The sequence below is a fragment of the Copadichromis virginalis genome, linkage group LG23 (genome assembly GCF_057382275.1).
Source record: "Copadichromis virginalis isolate Kocher_CV1m ecotype Utaka linkage group LG23, C_Virginalis_male_GT1.1, whole genome shotgun sequence".
Classification (NCBI taxonomy): domain Eukaryota; kingdom Metazoa; phylum Chordata; class Actinopteri; order Cichliformes; family Cichlidae; genus Copadichromis; species Copadichromis virginalis.
The window spans coordinates 15,243,107-15,256,056 of record NC_140639.1 but is presented as its reverse complement, the minus strand read 5'-3'; the positions used below and the strand labels follow the sequence as shown (position 1 = coordinate 15,256,056).

Sequence of the window (12,950 nt, the reverse complement as noted above, 5' to 3'; positions counted from 1 at the left end):
ACCACCACAAAGGTTGTGGCCTATGAATAGAAGTTGCATATCATGCAAGAGTGTGAATGGTAAGTGCAGTCATGTGAATCTAAACGAACCATTGTGCCGGTCAAGGAATTGCAGCATTAATGGATGATAGAAATGTTCATTATAGCTGACTGTGCAGAAGAGAAAGCATAGCCAGACTGACTGAACTCCGAACATCTACTGGAAAGTAAAAGAGATATGTGTACATCCAGTTCCCCCGTTGCCAAAAACGTATTAATGTGAACATTTAATTACTGAGAGTTGACAGTTGTATGACATGCTTTAAAAATGATGGGGAAACCAAGACAAAAATCCTTATATAAATGTCTTTAATTTTGTATACTGGGACAAAAGGAGGTACCCTAAAAGTAAATGATGATAAACAATAATAAACACAGTTTTATATTTGGTAGTTTTTTGAAACAAACAAACAAATAACTGTGCTTAAAATCCACTGCTTCTCTAGTGAGTCTCTTGTCCTGTCACTGAACTTCAAATTCATTTTCTTGGACTGCAGCTGGCGACAGTAGTCCCTGTCCTTCTTCGCAGCCTCATAGCTTTACTTAGTCCTGGTAAGAATGGCCCTCCAACTCAAAGTCAGTCCCCAGAGCAGAACAAGGACTACTGATATCAGCTGCAGGCAGTGGAATTTAAGGGACAAGGCGTTCTCTAGAGCAGTACTGGTTACCACCAGGTGAACTTTAAAATAAAAAGTGAGAGGGTTGTCTGTTCGTGGATGGCGTTGTTCTCTCGGACAGATAAAACAAAATAAAATAAAAGACTAAAAGAATAAAGGACTCCGAAGACACTTGGCCAGCCCAGGTAAAGTCTATGTGTGGGAACAACTTGGGCAATAAGCAAATGGACTAAGGTGGTGACTATGGTCTGTGAATCCCACAGAAGGCCTATATCTTTCAGCCAGTCAGTAAATGCATGATCTTCTAGCAGTCCGTAAGGAGCCCAGTCAGCTGGGGGCCTTCTTTGTTGGATTTGGATGGCTTCACTGTGTCTGCATGGGTTTTCTGCTGCAGTCTGAAAACATGCAGATTGGGTTTACTGGCAACCTTAAATTGCGCACTATGTGAACATGAGCATGAACAGTTCTTTCTCTACATCTGTATCTGATCCAATGTCAGTTAGCATTGGCTCAAACCACACTGTGGGCATCAGGTTAGGATGATATCAACTACAAGGGATGGTTCGCAGTAAATAAGACTTCCGATTTTAAGAATAGAAAGATTTCAGATTTCAGATCGGTAAAACCTACTGACTGACCTTAACAACAATTAGTTTATGCAGTTTTGTTACACCACAAGTGTTCACCAGATGTTTTGATTGTTCAGGAAATTGCTCTTTTCTTGCTGACATATGCAAAGTTGTAAAGTATGAACTAAATCATAACTGTAGACCTTTGCTCAGACTCTAAAAGATGTGGACTGCAAACCCTGGTTCTTGTTGAATGTTAAATGTAACCATTGCAGGAAATCGGTGAAGTTACTTTAGGGCATTTATATTTAGGGATGATGATGCTTTTGTGTTTCATGTTACTCAGCATACATACAGTTAGAGTGCATAACATGGCACCATTTAGAGGAAAAACCTAGACTGTAGGGGAATCAGAAAAACAAATGTATCCAGTCATTCTACTGACATGTAGTTTTTTTTTTTTTTTTTTTTTTTTTTTTTTTTAGCATTTGATGATTGTTAAAAAGTTTCACCTCATAAAATCCAATTTTAGCATTAAAAAAAGTCAAGCTAAACCACCTGTGGACTAGAGTGGATGAGAGGTTGGAGTACTAAGTTATGCGCTCACACTAAAAAGGTTAGTAAGGTCTAATAAACAGACATATCTGACAATAAATGCTCAGTAACAGACTAATAATATAGAAGCATTTTACTAACAAAAAAACTGGAGCACAGGCTACTTACATATTATTGGCCAGATTATCCTATCAGATATTCTCCAAGAGGCACCGACAGCATAAACAGATGAAATATATTGTTCTGTGAGGACAAGGTGGCAACTACAGCTGCCTGTGTCAAGATTAAAAAACAAAAATTTAACTTTAGTAAGTTAAAGTGAATGAATAATTTTTAAAAAAAGCTTCCTGTGCAGTTATGAAGGAGACATTTAAATATAGAGAGGTAAAATGCTTTTGTAATAGGCTATAAATAGGATTTTTCTGCTGTTAAGCTGTGCTTTTTGACATACAAGTCTATGGGGTATGGCCTGCTCAAGTGGCCACTTGAGGGACTGCAGTTTTTGTCACTCGTGGGTTAGTTTCCCTTTTAAGCCCTCAAGAATGTTGCTTGGATTTAATTGACAGCAATATATGAGGCTCTGAATCATACACATGCTTTAATATTTATTTTTATTGCAAGAATCGTTGTTTCTCTGCTGCAGGACCACTGTTTCGCAGCCCATGTGAGTTGCTGCCAGTGGGGACGGGACACCCAGTGCAAGCCATGCTGAAGAGCTTCACTATCCTGTCAGGGTGTGCAAGCAGGGGCACCACCAGCTTGCCTGAGGAGGTCCACATCATCAACCTGAGAGGACATGCTCATGAGGGACCAGACAACTCTCCAGTAAAAGTGAGTCATCCTTAGTCAAAGAACCTGAAACTTAAATTGTCTTAAGTTAACCTGTAAATGCTTTAATGTTGATCAAAATTTAGTAGGCAGAGAAAGTATATTCATAGATTTATTTATATTAATTTTTCAATTTAGCAAGAATTTCAAATTAGAAGTGACCTGCCATAAGCTGGATGAAGATTGTAAGACCTGCTGTGGTTGATATTTCCACTGCCCTAGTTTTCTCAGTTCTGATAATGGCTGCAGTTATTTTCCATTTTACTTCAAGGAGACTTCTTGGCAAAAGTGAACGCCTTTTGCATTTTATTGATTCCACTCATTAAACAAAAAACAAAAACAGTGTCAGACATTATGATCAGGTGAGCTTTCAAAGAAACACCTTTTTAGCGTGAGTAATTAACAAAGTGATAAGTAATTTAAGCACCTGGTATTTTCCCACCATTTGCCTCATTTAAACTCATTTAAACTGTCAGCACATCTACCGATAGTGTTCCTGTATTTGATGTTAATTGTAAAACCGCTCCCTATCTTCGGGTGTTAAACGGCACATCTCGTGGCTGGAGTCCCAATCATCAGCAATAGTTTGGAGATGAATCACAGGCCCACGTCCTTCAAAACACCGGTGTCTAGGTTTTAAACCTTCATCCCCCTCTGTTAGAGAAGTGTGAAAAGCAGCATGTATAGACTTGTCATTGCAGTTGTGTTGCTGATGTAAGCATTAGTGTTGCCAAGGCCAAATGTACAGAAGCACAGTGTGTGTGTGGGTATGCTTCATCAGCACATAAATAAAGAAATGTTATTTGGGTGGCTGAGAGGGAAACATTTAAATAGCTGTGAAATGGAAACTTATGCATATCTTGACACTTTATGTCTTATTATAGACGTTTTAGTCATCGCTGTCGGTGGACACTTCACATTGGTCGTGAACTACTCACGAGACGAGAGCTGCGTACGTCACACACACGATAAAAGGAATGACTCGGCCAATAACAAAGCTTAAACTGAACTAAAACAACTGAAGCCTCACCTTTAAGGAAAAATGTAATGTAATATTAAACCTAAAATGGTGCAATGTCGAAAGAATTTATGTTCCTTTATAGTGACTAGCAGAGTTTACATTGCGAGTCTTGAAGATAAACATTATTATCCAGTTGATAAGTTACCGAGTCAGTATTTATGGAAAAAATGATGGACTTCAGTATTACACGTGCACGTGGCCTTCACAGTCAGAAACTACACTGGATCACTGTAATTGTAATAATTTGAACCCCAAATACCAGGGATTACCATAAGCGCGATGCAAATTGTAGCTGCTCTTATTTATGAATTTCTGTGGAATCATTTAGTAGATTTTTTTGGATGTGTCCTGCAAAGTTTGAAGGCTTTGCTCCGTTTCATCTACTTCCCGATTTACTGTGTCAGGGTGGATTATGATTACATGCAGATAGATATTGTATTCACACAGAACAAACTGAACTGGGTTTTGTCTTCACCTGCTGAAAGTTATGATTGTTGGCCTTAGCACATTCCTCACCTTAAGGTAATTCCCAGACCAACTGATTGGCGTTTTAATAGACAGAGTGCAAGTCAAAGTATGCCTAGTATGGATTTAAGACTCACATGACAAAGAGCGTTCCTGTTTTAAGCTTGAACAGACTTGTATGGAAAATCAAACAATCCTAACCATATTTTATCTGCTGTGAAAGTTGCTCGCAACCCACAAGACTGACTGTTTAAATCTTGTTGTCACTTGCTCTCAGGAGATCTTTCTGCACGTCGTCATCGACCAAATGATGACTCATAAATACAGTCAAACAGCAATGTCTGCTAGAACTAATTTAGCACACCTTTGGTTTCCTTATTCGATATATATCCTCATTTGATATATATCCTTATTTTCAGCTGACTTTATTTATTCTAAGTTCAAGATCAGTGAGAAGTCCATCACTAAACATCACCAGTGTTGAATTTCTACTAGCTTAACTACAGTTGGATTATTCTGTAAGTGGTGTACAAAAGTTGAATGTTATTCTAATTTGCTGTATTTAAAACTACAGCTTTATAGCACAGTAAAGGACTTAGTTACAGAGTCTGTGAAACGCATCACTTTATCTAGCTTTCGATCACCCATCACCTCCATGGTCAAGTGAGGACTAGCGCGGAGGAGGGAGAAATCCAGCTGTCTGTTCCCCTGCCTACAGCCTTGGCTACAGAAGGTCACGCCAGGTCTGGTTGAGATTAGGTGGCCCTACAGAAGCTCACTCTGTTACTGGAGGTTTCTGCTTATGATTAGATAAGATATCCTAAAGGACACCCAGACCCTCTACCCACTCTGGTCCTTGATTTTGTTTCCACCTGAGACGTGGGCACAGATTGGCCTGTTCAGATACAAGCAGCTCCTGACAGCCTTCAACAGGACCGTGTTGGAGGGCAAACAATGCGTCAGACTATGGTCTTATTGACACAATCTGCCCCTGATCTTTTGTGACCGGAGGTGGCAATAATCCAGTGAGAAAATAGAAGTGAAACAAGGGGATCTTAACATCCTAGTCTGCATTTGGGCAAGGATGTTCTTACTTAGAAGGCTGTTGGAGAAAAGACCTCATTGGTCTTCATTAATAATCCTTGACCACAGAGCGTCTAAACCCTTTACTTCTTTCAAAAAACAAGTAAAGTTGTAAAAAAAGAACTCTTTTGAGTTTTCAGCAGTAATACTGTTTGGCTTAAAAGGTGGAGCATGTAGGAAAATAGCTGTAGTCAGCTTGGCTTCCCAACAGTTACTGTGATTTCCAACACAAGACAACATCCTGGTTTTGTGGCAAAATAGAACTCCCACATGAAGCCTTCAGACCACTCTTGCAGCGTAATCAGTTTCTCCTCTGTGCATCTGCGGTTTTTGTCCAACATATTTTAGAAAATTATGGCTAAATACAGCAGCATTGTTTATTGACAGTACAGTAATTCAGATATGTTAACTGTCAGTGAAAAGACTGTAGTAGTCCTATTATAAGACTCTATTTTATGTTAAGATACTAAGGAAACTGGGACTGATGACTGAAAAGCAAGTAAGGCCTAATTTAAAGTTGGAGTTCAGTTTTAGTGTATGAATATATTTCTTGTCATTGAATTTGAAGGATTGCGCATTTATTTCACTCTAATTAATCGCTCATTTCCTGAGTATGCTTTAGTGTGTTTCCTTTGCTTATTTTCTAAGCCTTCATGAAGGCGCCTGGTCAATGCATGGTACTGTAGACCTTCTCTGAGGTTTCCTCCACACCTCAGCGGATAGGGGACGAGGTTGTGACTGGGCTGCAGTACAGTCTGTATTTGGATGTTTTGAATGTGTCGTTGTGAAGCTTCAGCTTCTGGAGAACACAATGTGCCCCGGTGACTCCTAATAAGTGTCTGCTCAGCTAAGGCTTGACCAGGTAGTGGAATAAATCTGCTATTGCACATGGTGTGCATGGGCTAATATGGACAAGGGAGATTGCATGGTCAGTTTCAGACACTTTTATACACACATGTGTACAGTCGCGCAGACATGCTGCAGCTGCAGTGTGTGAGGCCTGCTTCACATCTCTTTCACGCCCATGTGTAAAAGTCATGGCTTGCAGTTTGTCTATTTTTTCAGTAAAGACATGAAAGCAATGAATTGTTTCCTGCCTGTACCAGTGAAACCATTCTTTATGGGTATTAACCAGTAGGTATGAACTGCTACTCATTGAAAGAAAAGGCACAGCTGGACCTGACTCACAATACACACTTTGGCTTCTGGCCAATCTCACACTAAAGCCGAGCTATTAAGTGCAACAGAACACCTCAGTAGTGACTGTGCAAAGTGCTTCGTCTGGATAACGTGACATTTGCAGGGATTGCTTTGACTGTACAATAACAACCAGAGGTTGACAGTATGCTAATCACTCATTTAGGAAGACTGAAGCTAGAAATGCATACAATGATCTGATTTTGAATGATCTGCGAACTTTGCGTTCAAAGTGATAAAAGTATACCTATCTGTGCTCCAAGTTTCAGTTTGAATTATCATTTTTGATTACTGACACATCCAAAAGAAGAACAGACTCTCACTGGCATTTATTAAAAGCACTCTTGATTTATATTACAAGTGACAAAAGCTGTTTTTATATCAACATAAAATCCTCTGGTTTGAAGGAGACTCTTCAATCATTAGACTGCCATAGCATATACAACCAAGTCAAGGCAGTTTTTTGTACCAGCCAAAAATGACAAATCTTGCACAAACATGCCAAGAATGTGCAACTCTGTTGTTGACTGGAAGACATCCAAGAAGAGTTGGTAAATTAGTGAGCCTGTCGTCTGGTCAGTCTGTAACTTTGGTACAGATTAAAAGTTCACGTTTGTGACGGCTTTCATATCTCTCAGCGCCCTGCCACCATGATGTAGAAATTTGTAGGTTTGGATGAAATGTCAGAACTTTTGTGCTTTGAGTGGCCAAGAGATTTTCTCTGCACATTCTTGGTCATATCAGGATACACTATTACTAATTTACGAACCTATTATTTTCATCTAGGAAACACTCTACCCATTATGCTATCGACTCATAAGTGTGTTTCTGCTTACGTTTGCAGATTAGCAGTAACCATGTTAGCATGGTTACTGTGATCATGTTTGCAGCTGGGTAGAAATTTGCTTCCAGGAGATTTAGTTTTTTGTTCATTATTATTTAAACAATTTAAAATTACAGAGTAATCAGTGGTTCATCGCTCCAGTTTGGTAAAGAGTCATTTATTTATATTTCAGCAACTTGAACCATTTGCCAATAATTTCTTTTTAAATGTTACCCCACACAATGGGTGCTGAGCAGTGCCAGGCCACATTGGGTAAAATATGTGCGATGGTTTAACTGAGCTACTCTGCAATTTCAAAGTAACATTTTTGATCTGGATTTGAAATCTAAGCCACCCCCCCAAACTCTGTTTTTTTAATTCAGTGTTTGTCTTTAACAGTAGGCTTTGTTTCATAGACTCTTAACTATCCTCTTTCAAAATATGACCACTTATGATACTGGCTTGACTGGAATTCTTTTTTTTTTTTTTTTTTTAATTTTTTTTTACTTGTAACGTGTTATTCACATTTGTCTGAAATAGAGATAGATGATTTCTTCAGCTTCAGTGGCCTTGCTCAAAGTAACAGAAAACCCTTTCCTCTCTTTTACCCATGTGGGCCTCCGAGGACAGAGAGACAGGCCAAATTGGAAAGTCAGTATTCTTGGATAGGTCAAAAGTGACTTTTGGCTGGGCTTCAATTGCTAGTAAAGCTGCAATGCCAGGTTGAGCTTGTGTGTTTCAGAAGGAAATGATTTCCTCAAATAATGTCAGAATGATTTTCACATTTTCACAAAATTGAATTACATTTTATAAAAACAGCCCGATCTTGCAGAGTAAGACAAGAGTTAGTGAGAGCGACCTGTGGACTGCTGCTCATATTTCCTCCGAGCTTGAAAGCCCTTTGGGTTTTTGAGGCAAAGTAGCTTTTCGTGGCTTGACTATTAACCTGGAAGTGTTGGTGTTTTGCCACCTAAGCTCTAAAAAAAAAAGAGTGACCTCATCTCAAAGTGTTCTTTTCTTCTCTATTTGCTCTGGTTTTAAGATGTAGGTATCAAGTTTAAACAATCTTCCACATGTTTTTTCTGTCACGTGTAGAGGTAGCCTTTTGTACTCTGCCTAACAAGCCACTGCTGCATGCGCATGAATGCACACGAGCCCAACATTACTGTAAACACTTTGTTCCCAAGTGGAGCCAAAATAAGCAATTCCAAAAAAAGGAGTCTTGTCAGGGCATAAGGTTGGGTGATAGGGTAGAAAATAAATAAAAGGGGTCAGTGATATCTCAAATCACCCATCTTTTTCTAATCAGTTTACCCTAGACAAACATCAAACACAGCCACTGGCTCTGAATCAGGGAGAGGTAGAGCAGATGATTGCTTTATCAGCTGGAATTTGCTGATATCTTAGACTGTGAGTGACTAGCTGGAAGAACTTACCAGGCAGAAACGTAACAGTGTCAGATATGACTTTAGCTAGCACACAAGACAAACCGAACACATACAGTAAACCTGTTTAGGTCTTTCTTTTTTTTAATTGAAGCTTACTTTGGAACTTAGTAATAACCTTTATTTTTAAAAAAGTAGCGGCACTTATACATCACGTTAAAGTACAACAACATTTTTGGAAATGGACTGGTTCTTCTATAGCGCTTTTCTACTCCACTTGAGCATTTAAAGTGCTTTAAACAGGATGCCTCATTCAACAAAAACTGTATTTTCTCTAATGGCCACTTAAGGCTGGGTCCACAAACAGCAATTTTGAAATTTGGGGGCAGGGTTTACAGATACATGACCTTATAGGTACCTGTGGCCAGGAGCTGTCTGCTAGGCTTCACCTCAGCTAATTCGAGTCACTGAACCATGTTTGTGGGGTTGGTGCCTTTTATACCATTTTTATTGGCATTCTCTGACAAATAATAGGGCTCGAGCTCGCTTTTCTAGAAGACACACTGGTAACTGTGGTGTTGGCCTATATAGACTATGCATGTTAATGCCATTCTTTGTTGATCCCATTATTTATTACTGATTGTACACAGATTTGTAGTTTAACGCTACTGTACATAGTAACTTTTATGTCTGAATGAAGTGTAGAAACAGAGTAGAAAAAACGCGGGACTCAGGTGTACAAATGCTCCATTGCACGAGTCATACGTTACTATTTTTAACTGTCAGAAAAGTAGGCCAGTAATGATAAAATTCATTGACCAGTCTCAACTGGAATCAGTTGCAGATTCCCTTACAAGTGCTTTTGCTTTTTAGCAGTTGGGAGGATCCTGTTAAAAAGGAATTAACATTTCTTTTTTTTGGTAAATGGAAATTGCCCAAAAAGGAACATAGTCCAAACAAAACACAGGACGCGATATACAGCTAAATATGCTTTTGATTTCACTGCATCTCTAATCTAGTGTTTTTTTCTTCCTGACCCTGTGCTCCCCTCTCCCCACCTTCAGTGCTGTGTTATTTACTTCAACATGTCCTGCTTTTGTGTCATATCACTAAAAGATTGCTATCCAGGCGTCCTGTCTCACTTCAGCGTCTTTTCAGGGTTTTTTTTTCCCTCTTTGGAGCTTTGCATTTAGCTGAGTACAGACTGATTATCATCACATTTAGGAGGAAGGCTCCAGGTAGCATCACCATCTCTCTCAAATATGTGGGTGGCGCTGATAAGAGCGGTCAACAGGTTTTGGTCCGCTTCTCCTTTATCTCTGAGCTTCTTTGCCTGAGCTTCCCTTCTCTCTGTACACCCTCAGTGATCCGGAAAGAACCAAGATCCAGACTGACAAGACACACGCACATACGCACACATCAGATAACACAGTATGATTGGTTCCAGGCAGTTCTCGGAGTTTGTTGTCTATGTTTTCAACTATAAAAATGTTGTGGTATGGGGTTTAGCCACAGTTTGTGTATGTCGTTGTTGTTTTTTTTGTATATACTCTTGGATTTTAGTGATGATGGTTCATGTCATGTGATACATGCTGTGCTTTCTTTCTGTTTTTCTGAAGCTGATTATTATTTCCTGGGTGGGAGAGTGTGTTCCCAGATTAGTCTTACTTTTCAGATAATTAAAGGATGTTTTGGGTTTTTTTCAGAATCACTAGGGTTCATCAGGCATTTAATTAGCTCTGTCAATAAAGGAAACTCCCTTTTCCTGCAAGGACACTGAGCCGCAGTGATAGTGTGCTCTAACTGCAGGGTGCAGGTTTACACGGCTATGCAAAATATTTGATGGTGAAAGTATTTCATTACAATGTTGATGCACAGCCTTTATAAAGCACTCTTGAAACATTGTGTAATTAAGTTGGCTTGAAAGGTCCTGGAATTGCAAATGCATGCTCAAAGCAGGACAAACAAATCACCCTTTACCGTTTCAGTGTCACAGGCATCAGTAGGATCTAAATCTAACCATGTGGCTTTGCTATACAACAAAAGCTTGTCTGTGATTTGTGTTTTGTTTTTTTTCGGTTTTGTTGTAGTTGGCGCTGTGTTTGTTGTTGGAGCTGATTTAGAGCTTAAAGTTGATGCTGTGTTGTTTTTTTCCTCACATTTCCATTGTTTACACATGCTACCACCACTAATGGTATGCTGCGTGACGGCTTATCCTGCTACAGCTGTCGTCCCTTGTGTGGAGTTTAATTTCAGTAACGTGATAGTCCGAGACAAGCCTCCATCCGTGGCTGCTGGCAAATGCCCCCCTTAACTGTAATGGACCCTGCACCCCTAAATCCTTGTGCCAGGCTCCTGATAATCAATCAGCCGTGCCGTGGCCTCCTGTCCCGAGCACACCCTGCAGGGTTCTCCGAAGGTAGCTGCCTCCATCAAGGACAACTCAGCGCAACCTGATCCTTACAAACACCACAAGAGGTACTTTGATGCCTGGTGCTTTTGCACCTCTTCTTTCCACACCCTGGCTGCTTGACAAGGTCTGTTGCTATGCCCACTAGCCTTACCAGACCTGACGAACACAACTCTGTGGGCAGAGATGCACACCAGCTGCTGCTGAGTCCTCATCATTGCTTACATTGTGCAACCCAGAAAGGGTTTAGATTTTTATTAATGCTGTTTTCTCATTAAACTTGGAAAAAAAAAAGATAATAATCACCACAGTTTTCACCCTTAGCGCCTCTTGGCACTTCCTCTTCTTGGAGCTCTGTTTATGCCTGCGTTTGCAGGTGACTCACGTCTTCTGGAAAAGTTTCTGTCTGGGTTTAAAATTCCTCATCTTTTACAACTCTCCCCGACTCTCGTTTTCTTTCTACCTCCTTCTTCCATCTATTGAAGCCAGGCTCTTAGAGCCAAGCCAGGTATGATTATATCTTGGTTGTTGTTATCCTCAAAGGAGCAATACAGTCGCTTTTTCCAGTGTCTGGATTAAGTGTGGGGGGGAGCAAATATGAAAAAAAGGGGAAAAATAGTGAGACAGAGAGAGCGATGAATCTCTGATCTGTTTGTTTGGATCACCATCCAGATTGCCTCATAGATAAGTGTTTAGTAATTTCTTCCATTTCCTTGTCTCATAGGGACGTTTTAACGATTTTTGCAACACTTTCATGGACCACATAACTGAACATTCTGGTTTGCATTACTCTCCTTGAGGGCTTACATCTGTTGAGGAATGATAATTGGACTTTGATGCTGACTCTGTTTGTTCTGCTAGTATCTCTTGTTAAATGACTTCATGAATCATCACAGTGACACATCGTTGTACTTCAGAAAATGACAGTCAGACTTTCCTTCTGTGCTGAGGTATATGTTAGTCTAGAATGCTGCATGGCTTCAAAAATACATCAGATTACAATGAATTCTTGTTTTAGTGACAAATGGATCAAATGGAAACAGAAAAAAGAGAAATGCCAAAAAAAAAAAAAGCCTGTTCATTAACTGCATACTTCTCGATAAAGAAGATATCATTTGGCACAGTTATTATAGTCTACATGATAATGAAACAAAAGTCAACCTTTGGTATAAGTGGCAGCTTTGTCCAACATGAGGAAGCACATTGAAAAACAAATCTTTACTCGTTGAAATAAATTGTAAATCTTTGTATGTTTTTGGCACCTTGGGGGACTCTTCCTCGAAGTTGGCTTTGAGGATGTGCTTCGAGTGCGATCACAGTCTTATCTTGTTTGTGTGTGAAAGTATTCCGATAAAATGGTGCGGTTGCTTCTTGTTTATGCTTTCCCAAGATTCCTGTAATGTTTCCTCGGCAAACACTTCCAGTTTCACTGTAAAAAAATTACCAAATCAAGCTTTTAATTTAATAATACAGAAGTTTTGCATATATTAAGACATTCAAAAGTGAAAAGTGTTTTCATATATTGCACAGTTGCTGTAGCTTGTTTTTCAAGCTCCAATGACTGTATTTAAATGTAGTTGTATGTAAGTTCCTTGGAAACCATCCCTTTAGTGCTTGAAATCTGTAAGCTTAGTCTGAATATTATTGAATACAACGTGATGTTCTTTTTGTGAATCAGTGGCCACTTAGGGAGTCAGAGAGGAGGATAATGCTGTAGGGGTGGGCCAAGAAAACAACCTGCTCAATGCTTCATATCACAACCTACTCGACCACCCCAAATTTATGACAGCATACAGCATAGTCAACAGTTACTGCTGATAAATTACTTTACCTACCATTGATGTTCTGCTCTATTTATGATAGAGCAGGTCTGAAAATGTGATAGCAGAAATTTATTTGTTTTTTTTTACTTTGCTTCTTCTTGCTGGTTAGGTGAAGGCACACAATGCTACTTGGTCG

At 39.6% G+C, this 12,950-nt stretch overlaps 1 protein-coding gene across 2 annotated transcripts in view; it reads left to right on the top strand.

The window, feature by feature from the left end:
* The window catches only part of tgfbr3 (transforming growth factor, beta receptor III), a 70,642-nt gene that overhangs the window by 23,895 nt on the left and 33,797 nt on the right, over positions 1-12,950 (top strand). For both annotated transcript variants that reach the window (XM_085450001.1, XM_085450000.1), the window contains exon 3: positions 2,423-2,610. In XM_085450001.1, coding sequence (XP_085306127.1) covers positions 2,423-2,610 — 188 coding nt within the window. The remainder of the gene's footprint in view (positions 1-2,422; positions 2,611-12,950) is intronic.